The sequence below is a fragment of the Octopus sinensis genome, linkage group LG20, assembly GCF_006345805.1.
Source record: "Octopus sinensis linkage group LG20, ASM634580v1, whole genome shotgun sequence".
Taxonomy (NCBI): domain Eukaryota; kingdom Metazoa; phylum Mollusca; class Cephalopoda; order Octopoda; family Octopodidae; genus Octopus; species Octopus sinensis.
In genome coordinates this window covers 24,373,795-24,387,190 of record NC_043016.1, presented here as the reverse complement: position 1 = coordinate 24,387,190, position 13,396 = coordinate 24,373,795, and the positions used below count along the sequence as shown (strand labels likewise).

Genomic DNA, 13,396 nt, shown 5'->3' with positions numbered 1-13,396 from the left:
TGTGCGCGTGTGCATACACACACACACACACACTAGTAGTAAGAAAATCTGCTGAGCTGAAGTGTAGTGTAACAGTTGAAGAAAGTAACTGAGAGGGACTAAATAGGAAAGAAAAGATAGTGGGTGTAGTTAGTGTGATGGAGGATGGTGCTACCTAGGGTGATAATAAGCTGGTCAGGATACTTTGATAGAAGTTTGGTGGGGCAGTTGCAGGGGTGTTGGACTTACGGATCTGTGAGGAAGTACGTAGTATGCGGATCGGACTGGTGGTTGTGGGAGGAAGGGAAGGATAAGTCATGAATTGATGAGCACAAATTGGTTGTGGATGGAGTGAATGTATGATCTAAGAACAATTTAAGTAGGAAGGCAGGTGAGTTTTAAGGAGTTATCAAAGTGCTTGGCCTTGTAGAGGTCAGACTGCTGCCATCTTTATTGGTGATTTGACAGTGGTGTCATGTTGGTGTTGGAAGTAGCAACAAGAAAATGCTAAATGCTTCAAGATCATAATATCAACTGCATAGCATCACAGACTGGTGAACTGTCCTAAGTTGAGTGTCCATTGATGGGTTAAGTTTGTCCAATATGAGAACTTTGTATGAAACAAGAACCATTCAGAGTCACTCTGCATCTGAAATTCATTTGCAGATGGAGTGAGGGGTATGGAGATCCCTATCAAAGATTCAACTGTGGAGAATGGTAGATGAAATATAGTCACAACCATGTATGTTGCAATGAATGTAAGGGTAGTAGGGGTTAGTTTGGTGAGCTGGTGTAACATGAGTTTTGGAGTGTGCTAGAGGTCAAAATTTGATTGAGTGGAATGGGCAGTAGGTTGGAAGGAAGTATAAAATGAGTCAGGATTGATACATTTTGAAGTCCAGTGAGGTGCTGGGAATAAGTCAAGCTGATTATGGCACTCATGAAAACAGTATTAGTTAATGAGAATTAGTTCTGTGGAGTTGGCAGAGTAAGTAGTAGTATTAAAACAGATGGAAACTCTGAAGAATAAGATTGTTAATGATCAAGGAAAATGATATGGTTGGAAAACTACATTTTGGAAAAGAGCAAAGAATAATTCCATTTTGATAATCTGGGTTTGGTGTACATAAGTACAATAAAAGGTGATAAATATTTATAGTTAACAATACACTTTGTGTGTACATATGTGTGTGTGTGTGTATATATATATATATATATATATATGTGTGTGTGTGTATGTGAGTACACACACACACAGTGTATTGTAAGCTATAAAGCTGTGGATATACGGAACTAAGCAACAGGTGCTACTTGCATGATGCAAACTGTTAACTGATATTGTTAGAACAACTTTCTGAAATGTGAACATATCTGAATTAAATTGGTTGGAACCATAGAGGGAAATAACCATTAGGTAAAGCATACAGTATATCATTGTTGCATGTGTAAGGGCATGTTTTTGATGCTTTGTTTATGTTTTAGGTTCATTTATGAAACAGAACATCATAATGGTATAGCTGAATTATTAGAAATCTTGGGAAGGTAAGTTTAATTTTAAAACTTTTGATTTTAGATTTAAAAAAATTTTTCAAATCAGCTTTACCATTTATTTTAATGTCCAGTTTTCCATTACCAATTTACATTGGACTGGTTTGCAGGACATCATGTTTCCATTTTGGCCCTGCATACCAAGAATTGACTTGTCCATCTTTGGTCGTTCATTGTCAGTGTATATTTTTGAATAAATGTTTTAATTACTAAGTGATTTAATAATAACAGTGAGCTTATTGTATACAGTGTTCAGGTGCGCTACAACTCTCAGGAAAGGTTAAAGAAAGAAACAGAAAGCAGATATAAATAAAATAAAAAAAAGACAGTGAAAGCTAGAAGTACATGCAGAGTATATAGAATAAAACACAAAAAGAAAGAAAAGTGAACGGTAAAAGAGTGCATAGGCATGTCGGGGTTGCAAAGTTCTTGAGAATGATAAGTTTTGAAGGAAGCAATGTCTTGATAGCTAATAGCTGATGTGGGTAGTTTACTTTATATTTGACAATTCTTAGTCTCAAGAAATGTTTCTGAAAATTAGAGATGCTGTGCTGTTTTTTCATTTTGTAAGTATATCCATGAGTGGTAGAAACATTGAATTCAGAAAGGTGACCAAAGTCATTGAAAGACCGCTTGTGAGCTTCCACAAAGCCACTGTTTGACATCATATCTATAGTGTGTCACTGCCCGGAGAAGCAATATGTTCCAAGATATGGTAACTGACAGAGGGTGCACATCTCTGGATAGCTGCTAGCTAATTGATATTCTGGACAAGATAAGGTTCCAGACTGGAGATGCATACTGTAAGTGTGAATGTACTACAACCATAGATAGCTGGTGAGTGACTGACAAAAGTCTTACTGTGTGATAAGATACCTTTGGCTTTTTTGATGATTTTAGAAATGTGATTTGTCCACTGCAGATTATTAACAATAATGCCCAAATCATGCTCTTTAGCAGACTTGTAGGAGAAACCTTAGTTATCTCCTATTTTATTAAATATTAAAAATAGTGTTCATTCTTTTAAAGTTTATCCAATTTGAAAATAGGTACTAGTCATGTATATTTAAAAGTATTGTGCCATGACTTTTAGAAATATATAGGAAATATATTTATTCTTTGTACACATCTAAATGTCCAAGTCAATTTAAAAATCAGAGGAATTGGTTTTTCTTTTATGAGAGTGGGATTATATTGAGTAAATGTTAATTTTGTGGGCTGTAAATTTTATTTTGAACTTCCAGCTATTGTTTCGAACCCTGTTGAATATCTTATGATCAATATATTAAAAACAAATTTTCGTTGGATATGTATTTTGTTTCTTAAATGAAAATATATAGTATTTTGTATTTAAACTATTTTTAAAGATGTAGTAAAATGTTTTCTATTTTAAATTTTTCAGTATTATTAACGGGTTTGCTTTGCCTTTAAAAGAAGAACATAAAGTATTCTTACTCAAAGTATTATTACCTCTTCATAAAGTTAAGTCTTTGAGTGTATATCACCCCCAGCTAGCATATTGTGTGGTCCAATTTCTTGAAAAGGATCCTAGTTTAACAGAACCGGTGAGTGCTTTCATTTTAACTTTTTTTTTATAATAAGTGTTGGAAATTATATAATAACTATCTAATGTTAACTTTTTGTTTTATCTTAAATTTCAGGTGATAATGACATTATTGAAATTTTGGCCAAAAGTCCACAGTCCTAAAGAAGTAAGTCCTGTTTTTGTTTTCTTTGTCTTTCTTTTGTTGATTTTGGCAGAACGTACAGAGCCCATGACTTACGAGCTTTCCAAGACTGGTAAAATTGATGCTGTTAAAGTTCCGTTTACTGTTGCAGGGAGGAAAATCCAGAGAGGTGATGTTCTGAGGAAGAAGGATAGTGATTAGTATGGTGAAAGAGAGGTTGGATGCACCAAGGGTAATGGGAGGTGGAAAGATGAGCATGTTGGGTGTTCTTGAATGGTGGCAGTTTGAAATCAGGCAGTTCTGAGAAGTAAAGGGCATTATAGTGGCTATAGAAAATACAGAGTGCAGATACACTATGTCTCTAGGCCAGAGGTTGGAACCTGCTGCTACCAAGGGAATGCAGTCCCTGAATTTTGCCTTGAATATTAGTGTGCGTTGCAGCAGCAGCACTATCCTAGAGGTGTGTGCAGTACTCCATAGAGTGTTTAATAGTACCTTGGAGGATTAGTCTGCAACTTTTGAATCTCCTTTTTTGTGTATTGTGATCTTAAATATATTTGATTGTAGTGTCATCAGCATAAATACTGAGGGTGAGAAATGTCTGGAGAATGTTTACTATTGTGAAGTTAGGTATTTGCCATTCTTGGTAGTTGTTTCTTTTGAGACTTACAAATTTAGTTTTAATGGGTTATTTTTGTTTGTTTAGAGATATATTTAAAAACTTTACTGATATCTTCTGTTACCTATTATAGTGAGAAATTACAAAAAAAACAAGACAAATATTGGTGTGTAAACAACAAAAAAGATGTATTAGTTTAACGCTCGGGAAGTGAGGAAGTCTTTTACATTTCGAGCCTATGCTCTTCGACAGAAAGGTACACAGAAATAAACAGGATGAGAAAATAAAAAAAAAAAGGTTTAGTGGCTAGTGATCTATCATGGTGAATGCCAGACAGAGGGGTCACACAGGAGAGCATGGAAAAAGGGGGGATAATAAAGTAGTGGTAATCCCAAAATGGTGTGTGTGGAAAGGGGCTGGTGACATTGATGTGTGCATGTGTAAGAATGTGGATGATGGTGTAGGTACTGGGAAGTAGTCAGTGCTAGTGTGTGCAGGGTGGGGTGGGGGTGGGATGGGGGAGTTGGAATGTGTAGAGGTGGGGTAACAAGGGAGAGGGCGGAAGGGAGTAGGTAGGTAGGAATTAAGAGAGGAAGTAGGTGCTAGAGCAAGAGAGGAGTGGTGGATGGAAGTAGGTGTGAGAGGAGAGAGGAGGGTTAGATGAAGAGGGGAGGAGAGTTGAGCCCATGTGGCACAAAGGAGCGAAGAGAGAAGATTAATCCCTGCTCGCGTGCAAGGACAATCCAAACACAGACAAGTGTTGTAAAGAGTGACTGGTAGACCGGAAATAGCACGTGACCAGGGTGTCATTGCCGAGTCAGCAATAGCACCCTGGCATCTTCTTTGACTAATGTATAGAGAAGGGCTGAGAGAGCAGGAGATGCAGTAGATGACGGTGCTAGAAGTGCAGGTGAAGGAGTTGGTGATATGATAGGGTCAATGATGGGTGCCAGTGAGGAGGGTGGTGTTGGAGAGGTAAGGGCAAGTGTGGTAGGGTGGGTGGGAGCAAGGGAACGAGCCAGGTTGGGAAGTTGGGTTAAGGAAGAAGCTGTGAACCAAGAAGTCTTGTAGGTTGTGAGTTCATTTGAAGGAGGGGAGGGGTCAGACTGGAGTCACTGGAAGGCTCAGAGAGTGGTGTATTGGAGAGGTGGGGTGGTTGGTGAGGGGAAACGGGTGACAGGGCAGGTGCGGGGGAGAGAGCAGATGCATGGTCAACAGAATGTGCTCTGGCAAGGGTGGTGCGTATATTGGTGAGGGATCTATTATAGTGTGCAGTGGGCATCTTTGTTATATGTAAAGATTGAAAGCCATTTTAGGTGATAGAAATGACATCTTTGTAACAAAATATTCCTATCCTACTTATCACAATATTTTGGACAGCATACAGAATGAGCATGTAGCAGATATAGATGAGTTTTAATACTTTGTACACTAAAATGATGCAAGATCAAGACATGGAACACAGCAAGAAAAATTAAACCTGAGATTTCTGGTTTCAAATTTTTTTTTTTTATAATTAATAGAAATATTTTCTTCGTGCTATTATTAATAATATGATGACAATTTCCCCCTGTTCCCCTGCGTATATAACAACTCTTTTAAATTTTATCATTTTGTATTTTAAAAAAATTCATTGTGGCTATGAACATTAGCTTGGTATCTAACTGGCAATGTTCAAAATGGATGGCATCATCCGTAGCCCGGATAGTGTGTTTTTCACATGCATTGTCTATAATGAGAATTTTTTCACAATTTCTGCAATGTTTGTCTTTCCAAGTTCAAGTGTACACAAACATGTTAAATATGGTTGTATACACTTATTCCATTCAACGCTACTTAATGCACCTCTAAGTAATTATTATTATTATTATTATGGTGAGCTGGCAGAATCATTAGCATGCTAGATGAAATGCTGAGTGGTATTTTGCCTATCGCTGTATTCTGAGTTCAAATTCCGCCTAGGTCGACTTTGCCTTTCATCCTTTTGGGGGTCGATAAATTAAGTACCAGTTGAACACTGGGGTCAGTGTAATTGACTCATCCCCTCCCCTAAGATTGCTTACCCTTTTGGCAAAATTTGAAACCATTATTATTATTATCAAAGCAGTGAGCAGCATCATGATGTTAGATAAAACGCTTGTTCTTTATGTTCTGAGTTCAAATTCCGTGTAGGTCAACTTTGCATTTCATCCTTTTGGGGTCAATAAAATAAGTATCAGCTGAGCACTGGGGCTGATGTAGTCAACTACCCACCTCTCCCTAAAATGGTGTTAAGTTTGAAATACTATTATTATTTCAAAGATCAACTTTGCCATTCATCCTTTTAGGGTTGATAAAATAAGTACCAGTCTTCTCAAAATTTCAGGCCTTATGCCTGTTTCCATGCTAATATTTTTCATTAAGTATTAAAACAAAAATGTTATGGAAATACAAAATAAACTTAAATTTGATTCTATTGTAGGTCATGTTTTTGAACGAATTAGAGGAAATTCTGGATGTCATTGAGCCTGGAGAGTTTGTAAAAGTTGTACAGCCATTATTTAGACAATTGTCAAAATGTGTTTCTAGTCCTCATTTTCAGGTTAGTAGTAATAATTTTTTTAATAGAAATGCATTGCAAAGAAATTATGATTTCTGTTTAAATTATTAGAATGGATTGTATAAGTAACATCTTATCTCTTAATTTTTGTCTAGGTTGCTGAAAGAGCCTTGTACTTTTGGAACAATGAGTACATCTTAAGTTTGATTAATGAAAATGTGGCTGTTATTCTCCCTATTATGTTTCCAGCACTTTATATGAGTAAAGAACATTGGAATAAGTAAGTTACAGCGATTTTTCTGTTTATCTTTTCTATTTTTAAAAATTTATATAACTATTTAAGAGAGAGAGTTAAATCTTCTATCCTGTTTTAAGAAAATAGTTCTTAAAAAATTGTGCATTTTTATCAACTCTCAAAATTTTAAGGGTTTTTTTAAGGAATTTTTAAACATAACTTTATGACATAGTACTTTACATATGTTTTCAGTGTGATACTTTAAGCATTAGTTTTTCCACATGGTATTTCAAATGTTCCTTACTTTTCTACAGACAACTTTAAAAGTTGTTTTTGTTTGTTCTGTACAGTTGGTTAGCCTTCTTGTTTTGTTTTTGTTTACCTGTATATTCTTTTGTTATAGTTTAATCCCAGGTAAGTTCTGAACCTAGTGGTTATGGACACCTTTTTTCTGCATCTTTATAGTACAACAAAATGTTATGGAGTGCAGTGTAAACAATCTGTTTATGTTGGGAGGTTCAGTTTATGTGGTATACATAAATATAAGTTCTCATGGGGACTGAAATTAGTTTCTTTGATTTATTCTTTTTGTTTAATTAGATTTAAAATGCAGTTTTCTAGGCGGGTCAGTATTATGCTGAAAAACACAAATACATCTGTAGCTGATGAAAATTGCCTCTGGCTTTTGTCAGTAGCATGTACCCACTGCCAACCACATGCTATGACAAAATTCATACAGGAAAACAGTGATTGAAAAGTTAGTGTTGCAAATAGCCACCCAAAATGGATATCAGTTTTAGTTTCAGTCACTCTCTCTCTCTACAAATTTTGCTCTTCTGTAAATCAATGACACTGATGTTTTATAGATATTTAAGTATTTAAATTATGACATTTGGTGCTGTATAATATCAATGAAATATGTAGACAGCAGGTGTCGTTATCTGGTCTTAATTAGGTCTACAATTTAATGCAGAATTTAACATTATAGCAATGTTACTATTCTCTTCTGGAAGAAATTTGGTTCAATTTTCCATTGTTCATTTTAAATTAATTGAAGTTTATTTTATCAGTAAAATCATTTTTTCATAAAGCCTGTACTTTATTAGTCAAGTTTTATTATTAATGAAATGTCTTTTTAATTTTCTGTTAGAACAATCCATGGTTTGATATATAATGCATTAAAATTGTTCATGGAAATTAATCAGAAATTATTTGATGAGTGCACCATTCAGTATAAAGCAGAGCGACAGAAGTAAGTATATTTTTCCAAATATTTAAACGTTTCTATGAGGATTTTAATTTAATTTTAATTTGCAGTCCTTGATTTTCATGACAACTCTTCAAAGCATCGTATTTTATCTGTCTAAATTCCGCTATAATTAAACAATGCCAAAGAGATATCTTTAGAGGGAAATATTTCTTAAAATTCTTATGAAGAAAATATTTAAATTGTGATATTTGTATAGATTAACATTTAAAATGGATTTTTTCTTCAGAATTTTGTCTTAAAAATGTAAATCAGTTAATGATATCCCCCCACCTTCCCATCACACACTCACACATATAATGTGCGTGTAAAGGTTTTTTGTAAATTACATCAATTAACTCAATGTCATGATTCTGAAAAGAAATAGTAAAATTAAGGAATATAAGCATGATAGAATGTTCAGGAATTGGAAGTTAAAGAATTGTTGAAATGTCATTTGCTATTTGATGTTGCTAAGTTTAAGAGCATTTCCAAACACTAAAATGATTGATCACTGATATGACCATCAGGTTGATAACTGATGTTGATCATCTGCAGTATAACAGAAATTGTCATCATGTTCTTTTGTTACCTACATTCCTAAACCAGGGAAATATTCAACCAGCTATAACAAGCAATAATGATAGATTTCTTTTCAAAGATGAGCTGATTTCTCCAAGTATGATGTTATACCTCTGTATGCAGCAGTGACTGAACACAGATGATGTCTTAATATCTGAACCATAGCAAAAACAATCTAATACAAACACACAACAGTTCCAACTGTATTGTATCACCGTTTATTCTCTCTTTGACTCTGTGGTTGAGTTACATTTAATGCCTTATATTATTTAGCTTAGAAAGTCTGCATTCAATTTGTTGGTAACTTCGCTGACTGGCAGAAGTGAAATAGCTATTCAGTTACTTGGAAAATACTGTGATTAACATAAGTTGTTATTGAAACAGTTGCTTAAACACTACTGCTGCTTGTGCATGCCAGTTTTAGTTTGAAGTTTGGTGACATGTTTCCTCAAATCTTAGGTTGAATTCACTCCTACTCTTTGAGTCCCTTTTTGGGTGTCTCTGGCTGCCGATAGTATTCTTTCTTTACTCTGCACAACATAATTTTTCAGACTCAGTATCACAGTATTTCTGTGTTCAATTATTCTCAGCCAGCTTCTGTTCTTGTTAGGTAGAGTCTCTTGGTATTGCTTTTAGGGTGGAATACATTATGCATTGTGAGCAGCTTTCTAGTTCTTCTATCCAAGTTTTGTTGCTCTACTTTTGCCCATTTCAGAATGGGAGCACAGTATCTCAATATGTGCACAGTCCATGTATTTATGGCTTTAACGATGTTCTCACCATTTAATTTTGTTTTGAGTACTGTTTTAATTCTCCTCTTGTACTCTTTTGTGACTTTCTCTCATTTTCCCTTTCATTATCCTATTGGCTTGCACTCCTAGATATTTGTAACCCTCGTTACTCCACAGTGATCTTATGGTGTTGTCTTGTGATAATTTTATGCCATCAAAGTTTATCTTCAGGCCTCTCTTCATAATGAGTACTGTGCATTTATTTACCCCAAATTGCATTCCAATTCAAACTCTCACTGTTTGAATGAAAGAATCTAGGTCTGTCCCTTTTTTTTTGCATACAGCTTGAGGTTGTCCTCATAAAGTAGGTGATTTATTCTCATCTTGTATACTGGATTTTCTCAGTATATTTGTTGGGGATTAGCGCAATGACAAAAAGTAATGGGGAGAGTGAGTCTTCTTGGAAAATGCCCCTGCGTAGTTTCATGTTGCCTAGCAATTCATTTACATATGTCAATTCTACCTCTCACATTCTCATTGCTTTCTCATTGACTCCGAGCATCCTCAGACACTCCAACAGCCAGCTCTTTGAGATGTTGTAAGCCTTCCTGTAATCTATCCATCTAACATCTAAATTCTTCCTTACATGTGCCTCATTTAATACTTTATCTGTATATAACAGATCAGCAGTTTCTCTTGATTTCTTCCTACATCATTTTTGTTCTTCTGGTAGTAAATTCTCCTTTTCCAGAAAATTATATACGTTATCTGCTATGAGACAGTCCTTTGTGTCTTATATTGTAGTTCTTTTGCAGTTTGTTCCTGTGTCCTTCCCTCACCGTTTCCTTCTCTGTTTGTATGTAACTGTGAAAGGTCTTTCTTGAGCTGTTCAATTTGGTTCTCAAGCCTTCATTCCTACCATGTGGCTTTGTCCTTTGTTTTTCTTTCATTTTTCACCCCCAAGAGTTGCACAGCAACAGAGGCTGCACAGTATTTGGATGTGTTTGTTTCTGATGTAGATTTTCATTAATGATTCATCCTTCTTTCCCTCTTTCAATTCTTCTCAGAGCTGCTAGCCTCTTTCTTTTGCTATTTCGTGCCTCATTCAGGTGTAAGTAGTTAGTTTCTGTTTTCCTCTAACAGTCTTTCCCTCCACAAAGTAGACTTCACCATCATCCGAGCAACTGTTTCTTTTGTAGGTAGTCATTGGTCCCTCTGCTAATCCCTGTTGTTCTGCTTTTTGCTCTTCATGTTCAGTGTAGTCACTTTCACACTCTTTCACTATTGTGGATATATTCAGTTCCAACTGGGATAACCACTATCTTTTTCACAAATTTTTTTGGTCTAGAAGTCTTTGCTCTGTGATAGGGAGCATGTCTATTTCTGTCCATGTTTTATACATCCTGTTCTTGTATACTATTTTGGTAGGTTCACTTCTGTAATAGCTTTCCATTACAGTTCTATTGTTGATACTTGCTGAATAACCTGATTAAATTTACTGGTGATTAGACCATATCCTACACCGCCAGGTAGGTTAACCATCTCAGCGGTAAGTCTGATGGACCAGGGGGCTTTCCCTGTCTTCTTATCCTGAATTGCCATATCCATCATACTGCTATCAACATGAATAGTTGGTCCCTCTGTTGGATTCACATACGTGAGATTCCATTTCTATTCATTTTTCACATTTAATAGCCTTTCATAGTAGTACTTCCATGCCTCTTTTTGGAATCACTGAGTACAAGCATACCATTATCCATTTGTACACACTTTCCTTCCACAACATCTCGATTCTCTCTGACACACTGTCTAGTGTCCGGAACATCTCAAGTCTCTGATCTTCATGCTGTAAGACATTGGCAAACCTTTTCCTTTCTGCTTCTGCCCTTGCTTGATAAATTTGTTACCTAACTTCCCTCTTGACTATCTGATACAGCTTTTTACTGATTCCATTTCTCCAATCTTTCCAAGCCTATCTCTTCACTTGTATGGCCCAGTTGACCTCACTGTTCCATCACCAAGTCTATCTTTGAGTGGCAGAAACCTTGCCCCAGCCACAACTTATGCCTGCAGTCTTCAGAAGGATGTTTCATTAGAACTTCCAGTTGTCCTCTACATCATATGGTTGCAGCTTTTTTCTCTTTCTCATCGAATGTTTTAATCAGAATGTCTCCAAACCTCTGATTGATGGATCCTGGAGTTTCTTTCACTTTCTTTCCTAAACTGGTTTGTGCTTCTGTGTCCATCTAACCCTAAGTCTGAAGTTGCTAACCACTAACTTATGTTGAGTTGTACATTCCTCACTGGGAAAGGACTTTGCATTTATAAGCATCTATCTATTCCTGTTCTGGTGAAAATATAGTCAATCTGGTTTGAGTGCCAATCAGACTTGATAAGTGATTAAATGGCTGGTTGGTTTTCTGAAGTTAGTGTTTTATTTCAGCAAGTCGTTTGTGTCACAGATGTCTAGCAGCCTTGATTCTTCCTCATTTCTAGTGCCAAAGCCAAAACCTCCATGCACATCATAAAATCCATTGATGTGTTGTCCAATATGACCATTGAAATTGCCGGCTATGATAATAAGGTTATTATCCTTTGTTGTTGAGGTAGTCTGGAGAAAAAACTCATAGCAACAGTCCTTGTGTCCATCCAGCATGTGGAGTATATGCAGAGATAAATGTTACTGTTACTTTATACAAGACTATTCCTAACTTGATAATCCCGTCACATATCCTGACTACCCCAATCGCTTTTTCTGCTCCTCTACCAAAAGTATACCTACATGGCTCACTCCATCACTATTCTCTCTCCAGAATAATTTAAATCTATACTCCTTCTCCACAAGCAGTCTAGCTTAGGTTTTCTACATGCAACAGACATCCATATTTCTTCTCTCAAGAATTTCAACAGTCTCACCAGACCAACCTTTCATAAGTTCTAAGTTTGTTCTAAGTTTGTGAATTTCAGAAGAGTTTGAGAGAATGTAAGGAAATGTGTTTGACATCTGTGTAGAAGGGTACTTTTTGGGTACATGCTTGGAGGCAGTGGGTCCTTGCACATGTCAATGAGATCAGATATAGATAAATATGCACATGCCACTCAATGTTTAGACTCTCTCCATCCCCACAGTCATCAGGGGCAAACTCCAACAAAAATTAAGGGGGTGATGGGGCAGGTGTGCAGTCATAAGGTATCAGTCAACTTCTGAGGATACTCACATACATATATGCAATACATATACATGTGCTTAGGCATAAAGCATGTGTACATATATGTAAACTAACATGGGTGCCTAAAATGTAAAACTTTATGTATTATGTAGGCATCTGCATAAACCCATTGACATGCACTTTACATTAACGAAGGGCCATAGAAATCAATCATAGAAACCATGCCAAATCAGGCTGGAGTCTGGTGCAGCTCTCCAGCTTGTCAGCTCTGGTCGAACCGTCCAACCCATGACAGCATGGACAACAGATATTAATGATGATGATGACATGCATGTGCGTATCTAACTTTAATAAGGGCGAGGAGGAATAAAGGGAAATAGTTTTAGTGGCTGCTCATTTAGTTTTTGCTTAAATAGGCCCCTGAACACATCGATTCATCTAGCGGAGAATTCAAGAATCTATTTATCCAAACAGGAATTAAAGCAAACTTCATTACCACCACTACCACCATCACTACTACTACTACTACTACTACTACCACGATGGCTAATGATATTAATGTTCATTGGCATGACATCTGGAGAAACTACGGCAAAGTGCCTTGGATGGTGAAAGAAATAAACGTAATCAGAATATGTATTCACGAATATTCTAGCAATGAAAATAAAAGCTATGATAATATAGGAAAATGTGAATCATTGCGATTTTCTATTTATGAAGTTGGGGGATCAGTGGGAGAAAGTGAAATGATTGGATAGTAAGTTACACTTTATCTACAAGAGGAAGAGAAATTTGTAGAACATTGAGATTTAGGTAAAAAAAAAAAAAATTCTTAGCTTGCATCATGGATGACTGTAGGAAGTAGTTTTTGCATGACAGGAAAAGCTTGAATACATCATATCATGTCTGGTAAGTTCACTGTCACCAATTCATCATAAGGAATGTTCACTGTGTGGAAAGTTTACTGAGATAAGTTCACAGTAAAAGAATAAAATAAAAAAAAAAAACTTTCATCGCAGTGAACTCTCCTGCCATGAATTGATAGCAGTGAACTCTGCA

The 13,396-nt window shown here is 36.1% G+C and overlaps 1 protein-coding gene across 6 annotated transcripts in view; it reads left to right on the top strand.

Moving 5' to 3' along the window:
* Positions 1-13,396, top strand: part of LOC115222478 (serine/threonine-protein phosphatase 2A 56 kDa regulatory subunit delta isoform) — a 115,412-nt gene that overhangs the window by 70,683 nt on the left and 31,333 nt on the right. For all 6 annotated transcript variants that reach the window (XR_005003180.1, XM_029792700.2, XM_029792701.2 and 3 more), the window contains exons 8-13: positions 1,462-1,521; positions 2,930-3,092; positions 3,189-3,239; positions 6,296-6,415; positions 6,529-6,653; positions 7,759-7,860. Coding sequence is in view for 5 of the 6 variants with exons in the window: in XM_029792700.2 (XP_029648560.1) it covers positions 1,462-1,521; positions 2,930-3,092; positions 3,189-3,239; positions 6,296-6,415; positions 6,529-6,653; positions 7,759-7,860 (621 nt within the window). In the remaining variant the exon portion in view is untranslated. The remainder of the gene's footprint in view (positions 1-1,461; positions 1,522-2,929; positions 3,093-3,188; positions 3,240-6,295; positions 6,416-6,528; positions 6,654-7,758; positions 7,861-13,396) is intronic.